General features: G+C 38.3%; 1 protein-coding gene across 7 annotated transcripts; it reads left to right on the forward strand.

Annotated features, from left to right (window-relative positions):
• The first annotated feature begins 115 nt into the window (after positions 1-115).
• Positions 116-18,811, forward strand: trmt61a (tRNA methyltransferase 61A). Of its 7 annotated transcripts, none has more exons than XM_042338245.1 (4): positions 116-167; positions 5,170-5,527; positions 12,977-13,243; positions 18,125-18,811. In XM_042338245.1, the coding sequence occupies exons 2-4, from the start codon at positions 5,197-5,199 to the stop codon at positions 18,448-18,450; spliced, it is 924 nt and encodes a 307-aa protein (XP_042194179.1). In that variant the 5' UTR covers positions 116-167; positions 5,170-5,196; the 3' UTR covers positions 18,451-18,811. The 7 variants fall into 7 exon arrangements, with proteins under 7 accessions (XP_042194179.1, XP_042194180.1, XP_007886475.1 ...); XM_042338246.1 differs by having other exon boundaries at positions 138-184; XM_007888284.2 differs by lacking the exon at positions 116-167 and adding an exon at positions 189-214.
• Positions 18,812-19,660: the final 849 nt, after the last annotated feature.

Genomic DNA, 19,660 nt, shown 5'->3' on the forward strand with positions numbered 1-19,660 from the left:
GTCGGCCGTCAATCAGAGGCGGGTCGGGTTCGCAGCGTCATCGGCTCTCTCGCTCGCTCGCTCGCGCCCTCCCCCACACACACACCCCCCCCCTCCCCCACCCCCCCCGTCACGCGGGGCCGCTTCCGGTCCCGCTCGAGCAGCCGCAGTCAGCGGCGCGGCGCCTGGTGAGTCTTCGGCCAACGTGCGTGTGTGTGTGTGAGGCGTGTTCATGGTGGGCTCGCGATTGTTATGGTCATATATGTTGTGTGTGTGTGTGTGTGTGTGTATATGTATATTAAGCTGTGCTCAGTGGCCTTCGTTAGGGTCGGAGCTGGTGTTAGTCTCTCTCCCCTCACCTCACCCCCTGACAGGGCAGTGAGGCCCAGTGCAGGACAGGGCCCGGGCCCGGGTCCGGGCCGCCCTCGTGTCCGAAGGCTTATTTCACTTGAGTTTTTTTGGGGGGTTTTTTTCTTTGGCATTGTAGGCAAAGGGGCTCGTTTACCTCTCTCTCTCTCACACACACACACACACACACATTTAACCTTCGAGTCTTACTCCCCCTCCCGCCCCGCACTGTGGTGACACGAACTAGTTTATGATTTTAAATCCGCCGCTCTGCCCGAATTGATAGCAAAAGCAAAGCAAAAAAAAAAAAAATGCCGCAGGAGAGGGGGTGGAGTGGAGTGGGGATTTATTTCCATCGTGGGCCGGATTTTGAACTCTTAACCCTGGCAGGTGGGATGGTTTGAAATGCTCTTAATCCTGCGCATCGGTTATTTCAAATGAGTTGTGCATTGCACACTCACTCGGGGTCCTGAAGGTGAAAGGGTAGTCCAAGAGGGGCGACGTTATTGATGCAAACTGTGGTATGTTTGACTCAGATATTTTCATGGAAAGTTATCATAAACTAATGACATTCGAGTAATGGGGTGCATGCTTTGGCTTCTGGCGACAGCTGTCAATGATAATAATAATAATAATAATCCTTGCATTTGATATAGCGCTTTTCACGTCGGGAGGACGTCCCAAAGCGCTTCACAGAACACACTGCAAAGTGAATTGACTGTATATTTGTGGGCGAACGCGGCAGCCAATTGCGCACAGCAATGTCCCACAAACAGTCGTAGATTGAAAATGACCAATTTATACTATGCTTAGTTGAAAGCACCTTTCTGTACATCCATTGCCTTAGATACTGATTTGCCACCCAAGTAAAATCAGACTTTGGTGTGGGGTACCCAATATGTGTGTTTTTTTTAAAAAAGCGCACCCGAGACACCACCCTGCGAAGGCACTGCATAAAATGCAAGTTGTTGTTGCAATCAAATAACCCATTGTGAATTTTGAGATTACCTCTGAATTGAGTTCAGTTAACATTGTTAAAACCTAATCTGCCATTGTTCATGTGGTTGAATTAGTGCTGACCTTGTAGATGCATTTGCATCATGCCCGTTGCTGTATTTCTACAACTTTTCTGTTTCATGTCTGCTGCTTATTTTGATGACACCTAAAGAGTTTTTCACTTAGCGTCTCCTTGTACCATCTGGCTCTTGTTTGCTTGTCACTGACGACAACTATTCATCTTTTTTGCTTTTAGTTTTTCACCATGGTTTATTTTAGGTAAATTCTCTTTTGTTGTGTGTGTGTGTGTGTGTATGTTTTTAGCTTCCCCAAATTAACTTGAACATAACCTCTAGGTCCGAAGATTGTAGGTTGGAACTTTGAGCTTAATGTGGGAGTGCAGTATTGGATGTTCAAACAAGATTTTGTCAGTTTGTTCAGGTGAATGTTAAACATCCCATGATGCTATTTGAAAAGAGAAGGGAGGTTATCATGGTGTCCTAACCAACATTCCTCTAGAAACAAAATGGTCATTTACTTTGCTGTGTGCAAATTGGCTGCCATGTTTTCCTTCGCGGACATAGTCGTAATTTACAGAAACTTGGTGAGCCATTTTGAGATATTTGACATTGTAGGCACTATACCAAATGCAAAGTTTATGTGTAATGTGCATAGTTCATTTGATCATTCACATTGCTGTCTGTGGATGTTGCTGATGCAGACAAGCTGTCATGCATACCGATGAATTCACTCCATTTGAGAGGAACACACAATTAACACATTGTAACAAATACTACATCAATTGCATGTACCATTAATATCAAATTTCTATTTTAAAACAAGCTGTACACTTACCGCCTCCTCTTCCTCTGCTTAGTCCTGCTTTGTTGGACATTCAGCCTATCAGTATCCTGTGGGTTAGAGGCTATCAGGAAAAAAAAATCCCCCTTTCCTGAGTCTCACCTTTTTAAAATAAAGTATGTCTGCAGAATTGGATTGTACAAATGTAGCTTTGTTTCAATGTAGTGGGACTTTATTTTTAGTAAAAGTGTTTTTGTCTTCATTGTATTCTAATCTCTCATTTGTTGTCTTGATAATGAAATGGGTGATGTGTGTAATTCAGTAGTGTAACTGGAGCGATCGCATTCAAAAAGATATTACTAATTGTCCTGAGCACTTGGCAAGATTCATGTTAAGGTACTGAAGTTTTTGTGTTGTCCCTTGGAACTATGTTTTCTTATAGCTATTTAAAATTAGTTGATTTGTCATTTTGCTAAAATTAGGACTGCCCCCCCCCCCCCCCCCCACTTGTGCCATATCTAATTGAGGAATTAAACAAACTTTGTACCTCTGGGAGTATTTAATCAATCTTGCATATTGCTAGATGTTTTGTAACCTTGGTCGGGCATCAAGTAATAGTCAGTTGAATAATTCTAATGCTCAGAGAGGTAGATATTTTATAGTGTAGTTGGACCACAATTTTAGATGGATCTAAATAGTCCAGAACTGTAATTTAATGTAACTCAATCTTCTGCTGAACCAAAAAAAAACCACCTTTGTATGACTTGTACAAGAACACTACATTGGGCGGTCCACATTCTAAATCCCAGTTTATCTTCGAGCCTTGGTGATTGGATGAATAGTTCTGAAGTTTCGAGCATAGGGGTTGTGTAATATACTTGTTTTGGATGAATAACTCAGCAGTCTGGAGGAAATGTTAATTACAGATTTGTACCAGTAAAGCGGTTCAGTATGTATTTACTGAAGGGTGATGTTCTAGCTGTTTTGGGAGTTGTAAAATGGATGACTGTTTCAGAATAGAACAGTCATCAGAAGATGCTCTTGTTGGTTCTTGTTCTGCCCAAGGAGAAGATTCTACAGATGCTCATCAGGCACCATGTCCTTTTTGCCCTTGTTTTTTTTCCTTTAATTAAGGCACCAATTTTAGAGAATGCGTCTTGACCTCTTCATAACCCGTTTAGAGCTGTGGACTTTAGTACTCTCGTTTATTGGATTTCCAGCAACCCTATTGGCCGAGACAGTAGACATTAGCAGTGGGAAAAGCCCCATGTTCCTTAAATGAACTCGACTACTGCAGTTCAGTAGTTGCATCATGGTCTTTGTACTAATGCTGCTAATGACTGTTCTGAGCGTTTTTCCGTAAGAACAGGGGAATGTAAGCTGACCAAACCCTGAGGTACTGCCAAGTGCTTTTAATCAGGGTTCTGTTTAACTTACAAACTGGAATGCTTATTATGATTCCGTGCAAATGCATTCTAGCCAGCAAAGACCATGAGAGTTGGGAAGTAGACAGGCGGGCCCAGAATCTTTTTTAAAATCCACTGCACAAATTGCTCAATCAACACCCCAAATTAGGGAGTAGAAGCTCAATAATGAGACTAGTCCATCTACCCCTAGTTTTTGAATCCTCTCAATCTGAAAGGAAATCCAAGCAAGACATCTCACTAGAGCAAATGTATGACCTTAGTTTTGCAATGTTACTGTCACCCAGACACTCCCATTTGTGCAGTAAATCTAAAAAAGGATTCTGGGACAAGGGACTGCACGAGAACACAGATAAAGGAATAAACATTTATATGATATTTTTCTGGCCATTTTCGTTTGTCCCGGACTAGCATTTTCTGGCCTTCCTGTTGTTTTTCTTCACATGGAAATACAGAAACCGGTTAAATTGAAAACAAATTGAGGAATGAAGGCGAAACAAAAAATGCAATTGGGGAGGGAGGAAGATTGTTTTTTTTCTACAATATTCTGTGGCATAGTTTTCCCTCAGTTGATGTAATTGTAAACAAAATTTTATGCATAAAATTAGTACGGATGTGTTCAGGATTCAAAAATAACCCTAATCTGTGAAAGTGAGACTGGTATCATACATTCAGGAATGGAGTAACGAGAGCGAATGTATGTGAGAATGTACGGTTCACTCAACTGTTAAGTTCGTGCCAGTGCACTCTGACAAAGGAAACCTCATGTGCAGGCATTTTACTAATGTTTTATTATTATAAAGTCCTCTAAGCGATATATGTATATAATAAAAGAACAAACTTGTGTTTTTGTTGGTATGAACATATTCCCCAAATATAGAAATATTTGCTAGTTAGAGTTGCATGCTTGCATTTTTATAGAACCTTATCATGTGAGAACATCTCCAAGCACTTCATGATTAGTTACTATTAAGTGCCATGATCATTTCCGTGGGCAAATGCAGCAGCAAGTTGTGAGCAAGATGCCACAAATAGCCATAAGTCAGTAATAGATGTTTTTATCCCCTTCCCCCCCTCCACCACCTACATTTTCTGTTTTCAGGTTTAGTATTTGGAAGTGCGATCAAATGAACAATGACAGATGTCTCAACTCCTCCTTGGATTCTGCATTAGAGTCAGGATTTATTTTCTTGGGAAGCCCAGTGTGAATAGTGCAGCTTCTTTGCTATATATTTGCATTTGTTAATGTCACCTTACTTTTACAAGGACGAAAAAAATGTATGCAACTTACCAAGGCATTCCCTGCTTTCCTATTCATCACCTGTGTCAAGGACACTCTATCCTTGCGCTAGAGGTATCGTTGAATGCTTGTGAATTTCTCACCAGTGAAGCTCTCTAGACAGACAGGAGAAGCCAGCACTGCTGGGTAAGATTGTTAAAGTGAATGCTTCAGTGGTCACCTTTTTCAAGGTTAAGCCATGCTGTGTCTCAAATCCTATGACTGCTGTTTTTAAAGAGTGTCCATTCTACTGGATTTCTTCATTGTTTTTAACACACTGACCTTGCTTGTGAAGTGATATAAAAATATACATTTTTCTTCTCCTTATGTCCTCCTTTCTAGGTTTAGAACACAAATCCGTAATCAAACATGAGTTTTGCGGAATATAGAGATGTTATTCTAGATGGTGACATAGCCATCGTCTTCCTGGGCCATGACTCCATGTTTGCAATCAAGGTTAAGAGCGGTGGAGCTACTCAGACCAAATACGGGGCGATCAAGCATTCAGCAGATCTAATTGGCAAGAAATATGGGTCAAAGGTTACATGCAGCAAGGGAGGCTGGGTGTATATACTCTATCCCACTCCAGAATTGTGGACTGTGACTCTTCCTCACCGGACCCAGATCCTTTATTCCACTGATATCTCCATGATAGTGATGATGTTGGAATTGAAACCAGGATCCATTGTTTGCGAATCAGGTATGATGTTTCCAAGCGCTCCAAGACGCTATCCTGTGTTAAGGGTGGTATATAATGGAAGTTGTTGTTGTTTATAGTTAAGCAAGCAGAAGAGGAGCAGGCTTCTCTCCTGGAGATCGTGTAGGAGTTCAGATTTCAGAAAAATGTTAAGCTTATTTCTTCCGCAAGATGCAGAGAGCTGGCAGGCGTCCTTGTTTGTGGATATTCTATCAGGTGGCTATGTTCCTTGTAGAATCTTTTGCATTCATTTGTATATCTGGCACAGTGTCCAGAACAGTAAATGGAAATGATTTTAGTTGCTGAACAGTTTAATTTTTTCATATATACATATAATATATATTTTTGTGGAATATAGAGATGTTATTCTATATATACGTATATATAATACATATATTATATACTTGGGTATGGTGCTCACGTGTTTGTTTTCCATTGTTTTTAATGGTTTAGCTGACCCACAGGCATTGGATGACTTTGTAACCTTCTTTTGGCCATATTCAGATGGGAACTGCAATACATTGATTTTCAGGATTGTTCCCTTCTCTTCAGTGAGATAGATGTTGGTACATTGCCATATTTACTGTGCTGTTTGTACTGCAGGGAAATGCAGGAAAATAGCTTGCATATGTAGACTAGCTGCATTTTCTATAATTCGGTAGTTTTCTCACTTGAAGGGCAAAGCTTGATTCATTTGTCATCGATTAAAATATTCAATCAGCATGGATCATGAACATTCATTCATCATGAATGCAAGTGACCAAATCTTTTGCTATGTTATTATTCAAGTAAAATTATTATTTTCCCATCTAGTGCCAGTATGTACTCATGAAATCTGTGAATATATTATGATTGCAGTGTCAAGCCTCTAATTCTAGTAAAAACCTTTATCCTTGCATGTATGTTGTTTAATGAAATACATTTATAGGTTAATGTAATGTGTGAATATTCAGACTGCTGTATTTGCTAGGCAGTGAATATAGTAAGATTAAAAACATCAGGCAGCTGAGACACAAACCTTTGCAGGAATCAATGATTGTCCCATTGATTGTAATGGTTTAATTTTCAAGATTTGTGATCTGGTGTGATGTGGACTAGTCTCAATGCAATGCTTCTCCTATATTTTTATATCTTTTGCAAGTTTGTAACCCATGTGTATGTTGAAAATTAATGAACAGACAGCCCTTGTTGTGATAACGCAATGCTGTGAAATATGACCTTAAAGCAGGGTCGTACTGCACACTATTCTTCATGTCTCTCGATCACTGTTATAGTATCTCCATATAGGAAAAAGAAACTGACTGTAATATTGGGTCTAGTGTGCAATAATTGCAAACCAGTTTCACACTAGCATGAGCTTGTTCACTTTTCAGACTTTGCTCATCAATTTGTGAATCTTGCAACCTATTATTGCAATTAAATGCAAAGACTTCTGCTTTGTATTATTGTATTTCAAATCCCATTATTTGTGTTCTTAAATTGTAGAAATTTGCCGTTTTTACTATGAAAGAACTTGTCAGCCTTATTATACTTTGCATCAAATGTATTAATTATAGTAGGATCTTGTGAATGTAAAAGTAAAGTTCCCTGCTGCTGCGTAACCTTGTAGATAGTATGTATCTGATTGCATGTTGGGCGCACCAAAATGCTTAGTTGTTTTTAAGGATCTTCATTGTTTCATGGAAAAGGGGAGATTCTATTAGATGTGACTAGAGGAATCCTAAAACCTCACTTTACATCCTATGTTGTGCTAGCAGAACGTTGTAAAGGGCAAAATATGAACATTCAGTAAAGAGAAATAGTTTTTTTTATTGTGTCAATTGTACAATAGTCCTTAAATGGTTAATACTGTGGCTGCAATCGCAAAACCACTTTGTTTCTCCTACTATCAGAGTGGCTCTAACTGTCAGTAGCAAATGTTTATAGTTGTAAAATCAATGCCAGATTGACGTCTACAACAATCACTGAATGCCTTGGATTGAGATGACAGCGAGCTCGTAACTTGTTATTGAAATGTAACAGTGATTGGAATATGAATGCAACAAACCTGATAAATTTGATTGGGTTTGCATTAATTTTTGAACTATGGCACTGACTGACTAATTGTTTTCACTGGGTTATCATGCCTCGTCTAACTCGCAGGCATATTTACATCTGTGCCCAACTGTTTTTTCTTCTTGCTTTGCTAGTTGTTAAATGACTGTGCTGTTCATTCCCTTGGTGCTGAACCAGTCTTCCATCAGAACCCCATTGGGATTAGTTTTCTCCTTTTCCACTCTTCTCCCAACCCCCCACCCCATGGCAAAATTGCTTCACAATTGATCAACTACTCCATTACTTATACAGCCCCAGTTTTCATCAATAACATTAGTGAAATTAGTTATTGCTTTTATTTCCATTGCTCCTGACCTTTGATGAATGATGCAACATGGATTTTATACTGTGCCAAAGATCTGATCAATATTGATCAAAGTCTCCCCGTTCTGCTTACACAAACCACCACTGATCTCTATCAGTTTCACAGACTCCTCTAGGTTTTTTTTCCATCTGTGTAGGAGGATGACTGATGGCTCCTTGCACAGAGGAATCTATGATGAGTAAGAATGTCCACTGAATCTGAGATTGTTTTGGATAGCACAGTTTAGTAACAGTTGCAATAGCTGCATTTTATATTTTAAAAAAAGTACACTCAGCAAATTGATTAAAATGTTTACATTTAATAGAAATATCCAGACTATACATGTCTTATACTTGTAGTTAATGCTGCCTTTTATACTGCTGATGTAGAGACAGCAAGAAAGACCAGACCAATATATCATGAGACAGAGGAGACCAGCCCAATACTAGAAATGTGATGTAGAACCCACAAATGCGCATACACTGCTAGTGAGGTTAATTAGCAATATCAATTGACATTGACTGAATTATGCAAGAGACATAAAGCACCATCAAAAAATATTTTTATTTTAAAAGTAAAAGGCAGTTTTTGATTTACTGTTTGAAAATCCTAGATGTCTTTGCTGCTACCACTTCACTTTTAATGACTGTCTCTCATTTTTTTGCAATCGTTAAGAATGTCCCTGTCGGTTTTTGGGATAATGAGAAGCACTCTCCATATGCACAGAGCCCCAACCTTGTAATAATGTAAGTGAATGATGAAAAAACCCAGCTCATCACTGAAAATAGAAGGGGCATAAATACAAAAGAATGTGTCTAGCATTATATGGTTTCAATCACTACATTTAAAACTATTTCAAAATCTATGTTTTCCACTTACTGCGTAACAACCATTAAAATGTTTTGGAGAGGTTGCTAGCTAGCTTTTATTATGGGTGAAGGATCCGCTAGGTGCAAACAAATGAAAATTGTTCAGATCAATTCCAGGTGCTGTGACCAATGATACCTATAACTCAAACATAGCTGTTCTTTCACCAGGTGTGCAGTAATTTTCCTCTTCATTTTTTGATTCATTGTTTTGTTTGGAACATGTATTGACTCCACAGCCCAAATAAGTCCCTAACCTAAGGGGAATCATTTTTCTCTAAGGCATGTGAAACATAAGAAAGAGTGATTCTGCTCTATGTTTCTTAACTTTCTTCATACCCTCTCACTGCTCACAACCTTGATTTCTCTCACAGTGCAAATGGTTGAATCCCAAACAAGTTTTGGGACGAATAGCCTTCTAACACTGTTTCTTCATATGTCTTGAAAATCTAAGCGAACCTTTCACCTCTTACCTTTTCTTATCTCTACCATTTATTACCTTTGATCTATCTACTGAAATTCCAACCCAGTTCTACCATCTTTTACCTTTGATTCCCCAATCCACAGAAATACTAACCTGGCGTTGAAACTCTTATCTTTGATCCTTCAACTTCTAAAATTCTGGGCTAATTTATTTCCTGTTATCAAAATAAATTGCTTTTCGCTAAAGCTGCCAAAAGGAAGTTTAGTTTCTTCTTGTGCAATTTCCTTGCAGCACTTTAAGAGTTGTACAAGAATATTGATGTCAACATATCTGGGGAGACTCTTGCAACACCTTGCATGTAGTACATTGCATTTCTGAATTGTTATCNTTTATTTATCCTCATTGTGTTGAAATCCATCTACTACAGTAAGGTCTCAGCCTGGTTCAGTTGGCACCACTTTCACCCCTCAGTCTGAAAGACACGAGTTCAAGCCCCATTGAAAACGTTTAACTCATAGTCTAGGCTGACATTCCTGTGCAATGCTGGGATGGTACTACTTTGTCATTTTGTGAAGCGTTAAACTGAGGTTCTGTTCAGATGGATGGTGACGATCCCATAATACATTTTGAAAAAAAGAAGGGAGTTCCTTCAGTGTTCTGGCCAACAATTCCCCTGGATAAAGTCGTTCACTTTATGGCTGTTATGGGATAAAGTTGTATAGCATTTGGCTGCTGGATTTGCTGAAACATAGTCTCTACACTTTACAGTAAATCTTGTGAAGCACTTTGAGCCATTATTATTATTACGAGCCTATTCTTTATCAGAAGTTAACATGTGGCAATTCCTTAGGAATGTCTTTCTGCTACATTTTATAGACTTAAAACATGAGCTTGGCTTTATGATCCACTTATTTTGCTGGAACAGTGAAGGTTTGAAGGTTAAGTGAGGATGAGATTCAAACCAAGGTATTCATGGATAAATAGAGAAAGAGATGTACTGTTTCAGCTGATTGGTGAGTTAGTAACAAAAAGGATGAGAGGATTGAATGAGCTCTATGAGTGTTGAAGATTTTTATATAAAAGCTTATTCAACTGTAGTGTACAATGGATTATATTCCAAGTTCAAAAGCTGCAATGTAGGGATTTCAAACTAGAGTTGACGGGAAATTCGAGAGCCATTTGGTGAAGAAATCGACTTGAAGTGTAAGATGTATTTTTGTTTTATTTTGAACATGATTCGTTGGACCAACTTCAATCGTCCATTGCTACTGTGTTCCTGGTAATGACTTTGGTGTACGATGGCTTAAGGTTGAAATCCGGAAGAGCTGTAGAAATGAATTAAGCACTTGGCTATTTTTGTGTTCTCTAATTAGCCGCCAGTCTATTGTGGATTCAGACGCGTGCTTACACGTAAACATAAAGTCTCCAAAATAATTTTTTGGTAGTGGGATTAGGGAGGAGAAAACCTTGCACTTGAGGCTGCCTGATTATGAGCGCTTATTCAGGCGTGGATGATGTCAGTAGTTTTCAGCCTGATCATGTGAGCTGCAGGAGATCGCTCAAGTGGTTCTCACAGATGGTGCTTTCAGAAGCAGCTGATTTGCTAAGTGAGGGAATATAAAAGGGGAGAAGCCCTTCAAATCACTTTGAAATATTTTTAAATACTTTTACAGTAACTCATTTTAGTGGGGTCCTTAAGCAGGGTCATTTTAAATTCCTATGCACAAGCTTCTTGATCTAAAACTTGGCTAGTTTTCGTTTTATTGTCCTGATTTAGATTCCTTGCTTATTTCTGTTTATGTAATGGACTTGGAATAAATTTGGGCTAAGTGACGATTCATCTGTATCTGAACATTGCCAGGAATTTTCGTATTTCAGTGTTGCATTCACCTGTATTTGATTGAAATTCTGTAACTTGGTTTATTTTTTTTACAAATCAGGGTTTTTTTGTGTGGCAAAAATATTGTGAAAATGATTGTAAGTATGAAATTTGTATCTTTGCATCTGGGATTGTGATATTGGTAATTTTCTGTTCAGTTTAGCTCAGTCATTAATTTGTATATTGTGGTCCTGTCCTAATTCATTACATAAACAGAAATAAGAAAGAATCTAAATCAGGACAGTAAAACAAAAGCTTTATATCAAGAAGCTTGTGCATATTACGCTTAGGAATTTAAAATGATCATGCTATTTAGTTCCTGAATGTAATTTTTTTGTCTTTAAACTTTAAACATCTGCCACAGTCTTCCACTTTGTTGATACATTGATTTACATTTAAATTACGTTGTCTGAATAAACATTGTTCTCTTAGCAACAGTGGGACAAAGGGTGTTAAATCCAATTGAGCAGAAGACACTATCCTGTATTTCTGAGGGCTGTAATAATAGTGGGAAAATGTGTATTCTACACCTGCTGCTACCAGTTTACATTAAGTTCTCTTGGCTTTGTTAGCCTGAGCAGTACCTCTCTCTGCACAAGATGTCAGATTAACAAACCATACTATTGCTGCAAAATTTCTCCCCATAGCATAAATCGAGCTGCTTTCACCGTGCTTGTTAACAATAAGTGGACAAGGTATATGTGAGCCACTACCTCAAATGTTTTATTGGACTACCTTTTCAATTAGTAATTTATTTCCTAAAGTAATCCTCTATCCTGCTATATATATATAGATATACAACATGCAGATGTTTTAGAGCAATTGAAACCCATGTCGTTTGCCACAGTTGTGACTCTCTCTGATGGCCAATTAGAACAAACTGTCCAGGGAACTGGGATACAAAACTGTGCTCCAGATAACTGAGTGTCACAACAAACTGCAAAGGAAAATTTTCTGAATGCGTCCCCTCTGTGGGAAAAGGTTCAGAGGAGACCAGTGTTGAGTTCCAAAAGATGCAACAAGGTTAAACCCGCTGGATGTGAAAGCAATAGCATTCTACTAACAGTCGTACGGCACCAGGATGTACAGTAATTCAAAACACAATGAGCACTGCTCACTGCCGTTTGATCTGTTGTGATGTAACGTACCCGGTGAAATTGGGGTTGAGTGGCTTGACCATTTCAGCTGATGTGCAAAAAAACCTATTAACTCACAAGATATAAACCGTTTGCATTGTCTTCCCCTTGGCTGCTTCCAGAATCACTGTCATTTCTGTTGCCAAGGACAAGTTTGAAAAGATGAAAGGAAATACAAAATGGTTCTTGAACAGCTTTCCTTCCTAGTTCACCTTTTTAATAGCCTTAAAGCTAAGTTTAGTCACAAAAAGATTGCTGAGTCTCAGTTATCTTAAATGATATTTGTGGGTTTCTTATCATTAGGCAAGTGTCCAAATACCAGAAAGGTTGCTAAAACATTGTGTTGTTTGATAGAAGTCCTGTTGTGGTTATATTAGCATGTTGTACTTGCATTGTAATCCTGTTTTAACTCAATGCATTACAACCATTACAAAAGCACCAGTGACAATGGAAAGAAACTTAACGCTTGAGAAAACCTGCAATATTAAAAAATATAACGCCGACCATAAGAATCGATTTCCCTGACTATTAAATGCAAATAATTTTAGTTACAAAGTAAAGAATACCGCTCAGGCAGAATCGAGATGTTTAATGGGGAGATGGATAAGAATGGTATTGGGAGTAGGGAGGAAAAGCAAAGAAGTTAGTAATAAACATGAGACGTATTTAATCGTCTGCTCCTGTTCTTATGTAAAAGAGACCATAAATGAAATATGTTCAGTTAAAAAGCAACCCATCTTTTTCTGCAGGTACAGGAAGTGGCTCTTTGTCTCATGCTATCATCAGGACTATTGCACCAACAGGCCACCTGTATACGGTGGAATTTCATAAACAGCGAGCGGAGAAAGCTGAAGAGGAATTCCGTGATCATAAGGTCGACCACTTGGTCACGGTGAAAAACCAAGATGTCTGTAAGGAAGGATTTGGAGTCAGCAACCTTGCGGATGCTGTGTTTTTGGATATTCCATCTCCTTGGGAGGCTATTGTATACGCAAAATCTGCCCTGAAGATTGAAGGTAAGAGAGTGGCTCTTTCTCACTCCTATTCTCAGGGATGGTGCACTTGTGCCATGATCTTGGAGCATGTTGGCTTTACACTCGTGCTTTATTGTTAGTGATTTGGCATCTGCCTGGCTTATTTATCTCTTCTTAAATTTCTTTCCATCTTATTTATAGATCCTCTTTATGTTGTTCGCTGCCTTCAGGTTCTTTCAGCCAGACAACAAGGCACCTCAGTTCATCCCTTGAACTGTTTTAAATCTTCATCTAATGAGATCCTCAAAATGACAGCCTGAATTTTGTCACTGCAGACTGCCACAGAAACACATGCGTTCTGTTTTTTAAAAAAATGGGAGTTTAGGATTTGTCAGTTGGACGCGTTCCCAAGAACTTAGGGAAATCAATAGTTGTTATTTAGATTGATTGACTTTGTGATGCTTTTAAGGTTTGGAATCCCAATAATAGTTCATAACAACTATTCAGTGAACTTTTCAAAGGTCAGCTAGGCAAAATTGATTGTACTCAAACTAATCTCATTGTGAACATGTTGTGTGATGGAAACAGAGCTCAATGGCCAAGTCAATAATGATGAAATTGGACTTCAGAAAACTTTGGTCAAATAATGTCTATCTGAGAGTAACAGTCACAGTCAGTTAAGAGAATGGGGACTGGAGGAACCTGTTCTCAGGCCACTATAACCATGTGCTGAGGTGCATGAAGGTGGCTGCAATAATCTTTAGAATTATTAGTTTCTGTAATGTTGCCTAACCTCTGGCCTGTGCTGCCACCAAATGACACAGCCATGATAGGTGACCTGCTATATTGGGAATTCTGGATGTCATCCAACACCCCAACAATAACAAATTACATTTGTATAGCGCCTTTCAAGTCAGAAGGACGTCCCAAGGCACTCGACCAAAATAGCCTGATATTCTACCCCACTCTAAATTAGAGTGACTGATATAAATTCCATTTCCTTTTTCCCAGGGGCTGAATAGTATGCGTACAAGAGTTGGACATTTTTTTTCTTTTTTTTTTCTTGAAGCTCAATTCAGATCCATTTTGGATCAATTAAACCAGAATACAGAAATTAGCTTTTGCCATACCTGACATGAAAAATTGTTATTGTTTGGTGACAAAAGACAAATGATATTGCATTTCCTTGTTTATCAAAAAAAAGCTTAAAGCCCCCTTGCAGTTGTACTGAAAGTTAAATATTTGGATGAGTTCTCAAATGTCATTTAAATACCATTAGATACATTCGAGAGAGTGTTTACAAATACAGTGACTACTCTTGACCAGTAATTCCTAGTTGAGTCCTTTTACATGTTTTGACGTTAAAGATTATCAAATGCAAGGATTATTTATTATTAACTATTTTCCTACACTCACAACTGTCAACTGTGCTGGACATGAACATGATTATAAGGTTGTACCCGACCGAGTGAATCCAAACGCATTATCATTGTCTATTTATTCTATGCGTGTAATTAAATCCTAAATCTCAGCAGCCACCCAATGTTTTTTCCCATCATACTTTTATTTTGGAGCAGTTTTTAGCAACTATTTCAATTCAGTATTTTGAAATTTAGTTTCAAGATTTTACAGAGAATTATTGCGGCTCAAAGCATTAATAGTGATGTTAGCATTTGTACTAACCAATCGACTAACCCCCCTTGCCCTCCACCCCTCCTAACCTCAACTCCCAGCTTGGGTCCAAAACCCCTGATTGTCCAGCGCCATTGGGACGTCTTTCTTTACAAGTGCCATTTGTTGTTGACAAGTGATGAGCAATACTGTGCTTATGTAGCAGTATGGCTGTGATAATTTGCTGTTTCAGCAACAATCCTCTACAAAGTCACTCGCTCTCTTTTTCATCACGGTCTCTGACTCTCTCTTCACACTTAATGACTTTTTATATTAACTGTTTTCTCCTGAGCAAGCTTCAGTGTCTGGATATGACCTTGACTTCTCTTAAGATCTTGGCTTCTGTACAGGAGCTTAACTCAGAATGGTGTCTGAATACAGATTTCCTGAGATTAACCTTTTGTAGCTGAGGTCACAGAAAATCATCAGGTCATAACGTGGAGGCTTCATGTTGTGTAATTTAAAAAATAAAAATGGTATTGAACCCTGAGCATTGAGATAGGTAAAGGCTGAGTTATGGAGATGATGATGCAGATTATGTGTCTACGATTAGTTTCAGTAGCTTCCCTACTCCCTTGCACTTTTGAAAGTCCAATTGACAAGATGTGAATTTTGAACATTATAAAAATCCAAAGTCCAAGTTTATCTGAATTCTTGATCTCAGAATCCTTTTGGTGCATGTTGTAGAAGATCTGAGCTGAAGGTAGTGGGAAGAAAAAAATCACTTGAAGCTGTCTGAACTCTTATAATAATAATAATCCTTGCATTTGATATAGCGCTTTTCACGTCTTCTAGACGTCTCAGAGTGCTTCACACAGTATGCTGTAAAGTGAATTGACCGTATATTTGTGGGCGAAACGCGGCAGCCAAATGTGCACAGCAGTGTCCCACAAACAGTCGTGGATTGAAAATGACCAATTTTTTTGTTTGTTTTGGAGGTGGATTATTATTAGGGGTGTGGAGTAAGGAAACTTGCCCAAGGTTTCACCCTGCCTGGAATTGAACCCAGGTGTCTTGCTTACAAGGCGGGTGCTCTAACCACTGAGCTACAGGACTCCATGGGGGAGCAATTACTTTGTGTCCCATTCATATAATTTTATCAGTCTGTAATATGCTTTTTTGTTAGAAACATATTTGGTGGTTGTGAAAATCCGACTCTTGACAGATTGTAGAAACAATAATTTATCAGAAGACTTGTGGAGTCTCAATCCATTGAGATTCTTTGCTTCAATTTGAGTTAAATATACAGGACCATCTATTATTGTACTTGGATGTAATTGAAAATGATTGCTTGATTAGAGAATACTGTACAATGCAGTTCTTCACGTGAAGCTGTTTTCTCGGAACTTCATTGCTGTCGAACTGGATTATAGAATTTTTTTTTAAAAATCAGTAAGTGCTATGGAGCTGCAAAGAGAATAAATCTCGCTTATCTTTAACCTTTATACCCACTCTTAATCTTTGCATTGGTACTGAAGGGTAAGCAAAATGAAATTTGCTTTCAAAGTAAACAATCCCCAGGGAGTTGGAGTCATAAGACCAGGATTTCATGTGGGAATTGTCTTTACTGGAAATACTTGATCTGATTTGGTTGGGGCATTGCAGGTAATCCGTTTCTGCCTCAGTCATGGTGAAAAGGGTGACTTTGTGCCAACACGGGTGGAAATTTAAGTCCAATTATGAATGGCAAAAGGCAATTCAATATTGAGGGTTAGAAATGATACACACCCTTCCTATTCAAGAATCAATTTTTTTTAATGCATGTGTCACTTTGAAGGACATGATGAATTTTAGACTGGATAGAAAGCAATGGCATTAAAGAGATTTGTTAGATTGTTTTTTCTTCCTCGATTTTGTTTTGTATTAACCTTGTGTTTCTTTAATATATTTAAATATCCACCAATATGAACTTTACACCAATATGATCTTATTGGGTAATCTTTACATATAAGGTGAAATCCTTGCAAAAATCAATAATTTAAAATTAAATCAAAAGCTACCTGATTTAGCAACCCAGGGAAATGACATACAGTATTCCTCCCATCAGAGAACTCAATATATATATGCCTTTTTAGGACAGTACAAAGCAGTCTGGAAATGCTCTAGAAAATGGCAGTAGGATTTCCATTGACGATACCTTGAATACTTGTTTAACTCATTCATTCAAAAATCCTTTTATTCTTTTCTCTCTCTGTGGATATGTAATGCAGATCATTAAATTAAATCCACGCTTCAAAATTGACACATTCATTAACTCTTACAAATTGAACTCTGCTATTTTGACTTTTAAAATACTGTACAGTTGTAAGGCATTGAAGTTGAAAATAGCTTCCAATTGGGTGAAATGATTTGGGAAATATTTTTATACTGCAGAAAAAAAGTCATCTTTCCTTTTTTACCCTCCAAAAAATTGTGATAGACTTATATCGAGATGAATCTATGAAAAGAATAGGACTTTAAGGTGTTTACACTCTGATGGTGATTTATTGTGAAGTCTCTGATGGACCCTATAAGGTGGCTTTTTTAAATTCAGTCAACCACTTCTTTTATGAGCAATTACATTATTTTGTATCTGCACTCAAACCAGATACAATCTTGGTTTCTGTGTTTGCAGAGCATCTTTCATAATCTTCAGCAAAGCTTGTTTTGCAACCATGCTCATTCTCACCATAAGCAGTTGCAACCTTGCCATTCTTCTCCATAGGGAGGAAAGATGTGAGTGTAAAAGAGATCAAAGTTTGAATAAAACAATTTGGTGAATGAAACATAGTAATGATTCTGATGAAGTGGTCGTTGACTCACTTTCCTTTCTCCATAAATGCTGCCTGATGTGCTGAGTGTTCCCAGCGACTTCTGTTTTTGTTTCAGATTTCCAGCACCTGCAGTATTTTGCTTTTTTTGTACCATTGTACACATCTTTTTATCTCATATCGCTGCCCTTTCTTGACATCCCTTAATCTATTTTTACCATTAACTTCCCAAGTACAGTATCTATAGTATTTCCATTTTCAAAAAACGTCCCAGTTGAATTTGGGGTGGTTTCCACATTTTCACAATCCTTTCTTGTGAATCAAATGTTTCTTTTAAATAATTAAAATAACCACCACGAAAGGGAAGAGAAAACAAATTGCATAAAAATAAGGTGAACATGACGAGAAAGGTAGATGGGAGAGCTGTAGCTCCACATGGTTTGAAGCAAGGTTGTATTTTGTGTAAGGTGAAGAAATTGATGATCAGNTTTTTTTTTTGCAGGTGGAAGGATCTGTTCTTTCTCTCCCTGCATCGAACAAGTGCAGCGAACCTGCCTTGCTATGAGTGAGAATGGCTTTGTAGATATCGATACATTAGAAATTCTTCTCCGCGTGTACGACGTCAGGACTATCAACCTCCAGCTACCTGACCTTGGGGCAGAGGATAAAAATATCCAGGACACACCAGCTGATGCCAGCAACCAATCGAAGGCAGAGAGCTGCACTGATTCACAGCAGAGCACTGCTCAGTTTAAAAGTGGTGCACCTCTGAGAGAGATGGCGGGCCACACTGGGTACTTGATTTTTGCGACTAAGTGTTTATCTTAGGCATTGAGATGTGGAACAGCCTTCTATTCTTGAAAGAAAAACTGTAATTTGGAATCAAATGCCATGGATAATTGCATCTGTGAAGGTTGCGTAAATGTGCAGTATGTCAAGAATGGTGGCAGGGAACAAATGCAAAACATTTTGCTCTGTTTTTGCAGAAAATACACACTGCTGTGGGAGCAAAATAATGGAATTGTATATGGAACCAGCACAAGGGCTGTTAATGGAATGAGTTTGTGGGCCTTAAACTACTTATAAATTCCATGTAGGCGTTTTGTGTTGAGATTTCATTTCTTTTGTTCATTTTAAGGCTTTTTGTTTCCAGTTGATTTTTTTTATTAAACTATATTTACGAAGAAAATTGTGCTCTTTGTTTACATGATCTACAACAATGTTTAGAGCATTCTGGAACTTGCATTTCAGGCTGTTTAAATAAATATCTCTTGCTCATAAAACAGGTTAATAATCATAATCCTTGCATTTGATATAGGGCTTTTCACATCTTCCAGATGTCTCAAAGTGCTTCACAGAATATACTGTAAAATTAATTGACTGTATATTTGTGGACGAAACGCAGCAGCCAATTGCCCACAGCAGCGTCCCACAAACAGTTGTGGATTGAAAATCACCAATTTATTGTTTTTTTTTACTTGAGGGATTATTATTAGGCATGTGGACTAAGGAAACTTGCCCAAAGTTTCACCCTGCTGAGAATTGAACCCAGGTCTTTGTTTTACTGGTTCATCATGAAAATGAATAGGAGAATCATTGGGAAAGATTATTCTGACAAAACTTGTGAGCCGTAGCTGAGTGCCGGTCATCTCTTGCAGTTCAGGAAGGGAGACGCAATGTTTTTTTAAATTTCTTAATAACTATCTAAAACTTGTTCCCTTCACTCTCAATGTGAGGCAAATGTTTTTAGGCTTCCTTCTTCCTTTACACAATGCCATTGCTAAAAGAAAATGCTCCTAAATTTGACATGCTTAAGCCAGGAAATCTCTCTTTTTCTTAAACTCCCATTTAGCAGCAATGCTGGCAGCTGAACTTTAGACATCACCACTATCTGATCAGAAACCCAGATCTAGTATTTCAATCCACAATTCAATTCATCCCCCTGCCCCGTCTCATCTAGTCACATGTACTTTCTTGTGACTAATTCAAGGTGAGATTGGAAATGGATTTCCTCCCTTCCGCTTAACTGGGCAAATGT

Source organism: Callorhinchus milii, unplaced genomic scaffold, assembly GCF_018977255.1.
Source record: "Callorhinchus milii isolate IMCB2004 unplaced genomic scaffold, IMCB_Cmil_1.0 Scaffold9, whole genome shotgun sequence".
Lineage (NCBI taxonomy): Eukaryota > Metazoa > Chordata > Chondrichthyes > Chimaeriformes > Callorhinchidae > Callorhinchus > Callorhinchus milii.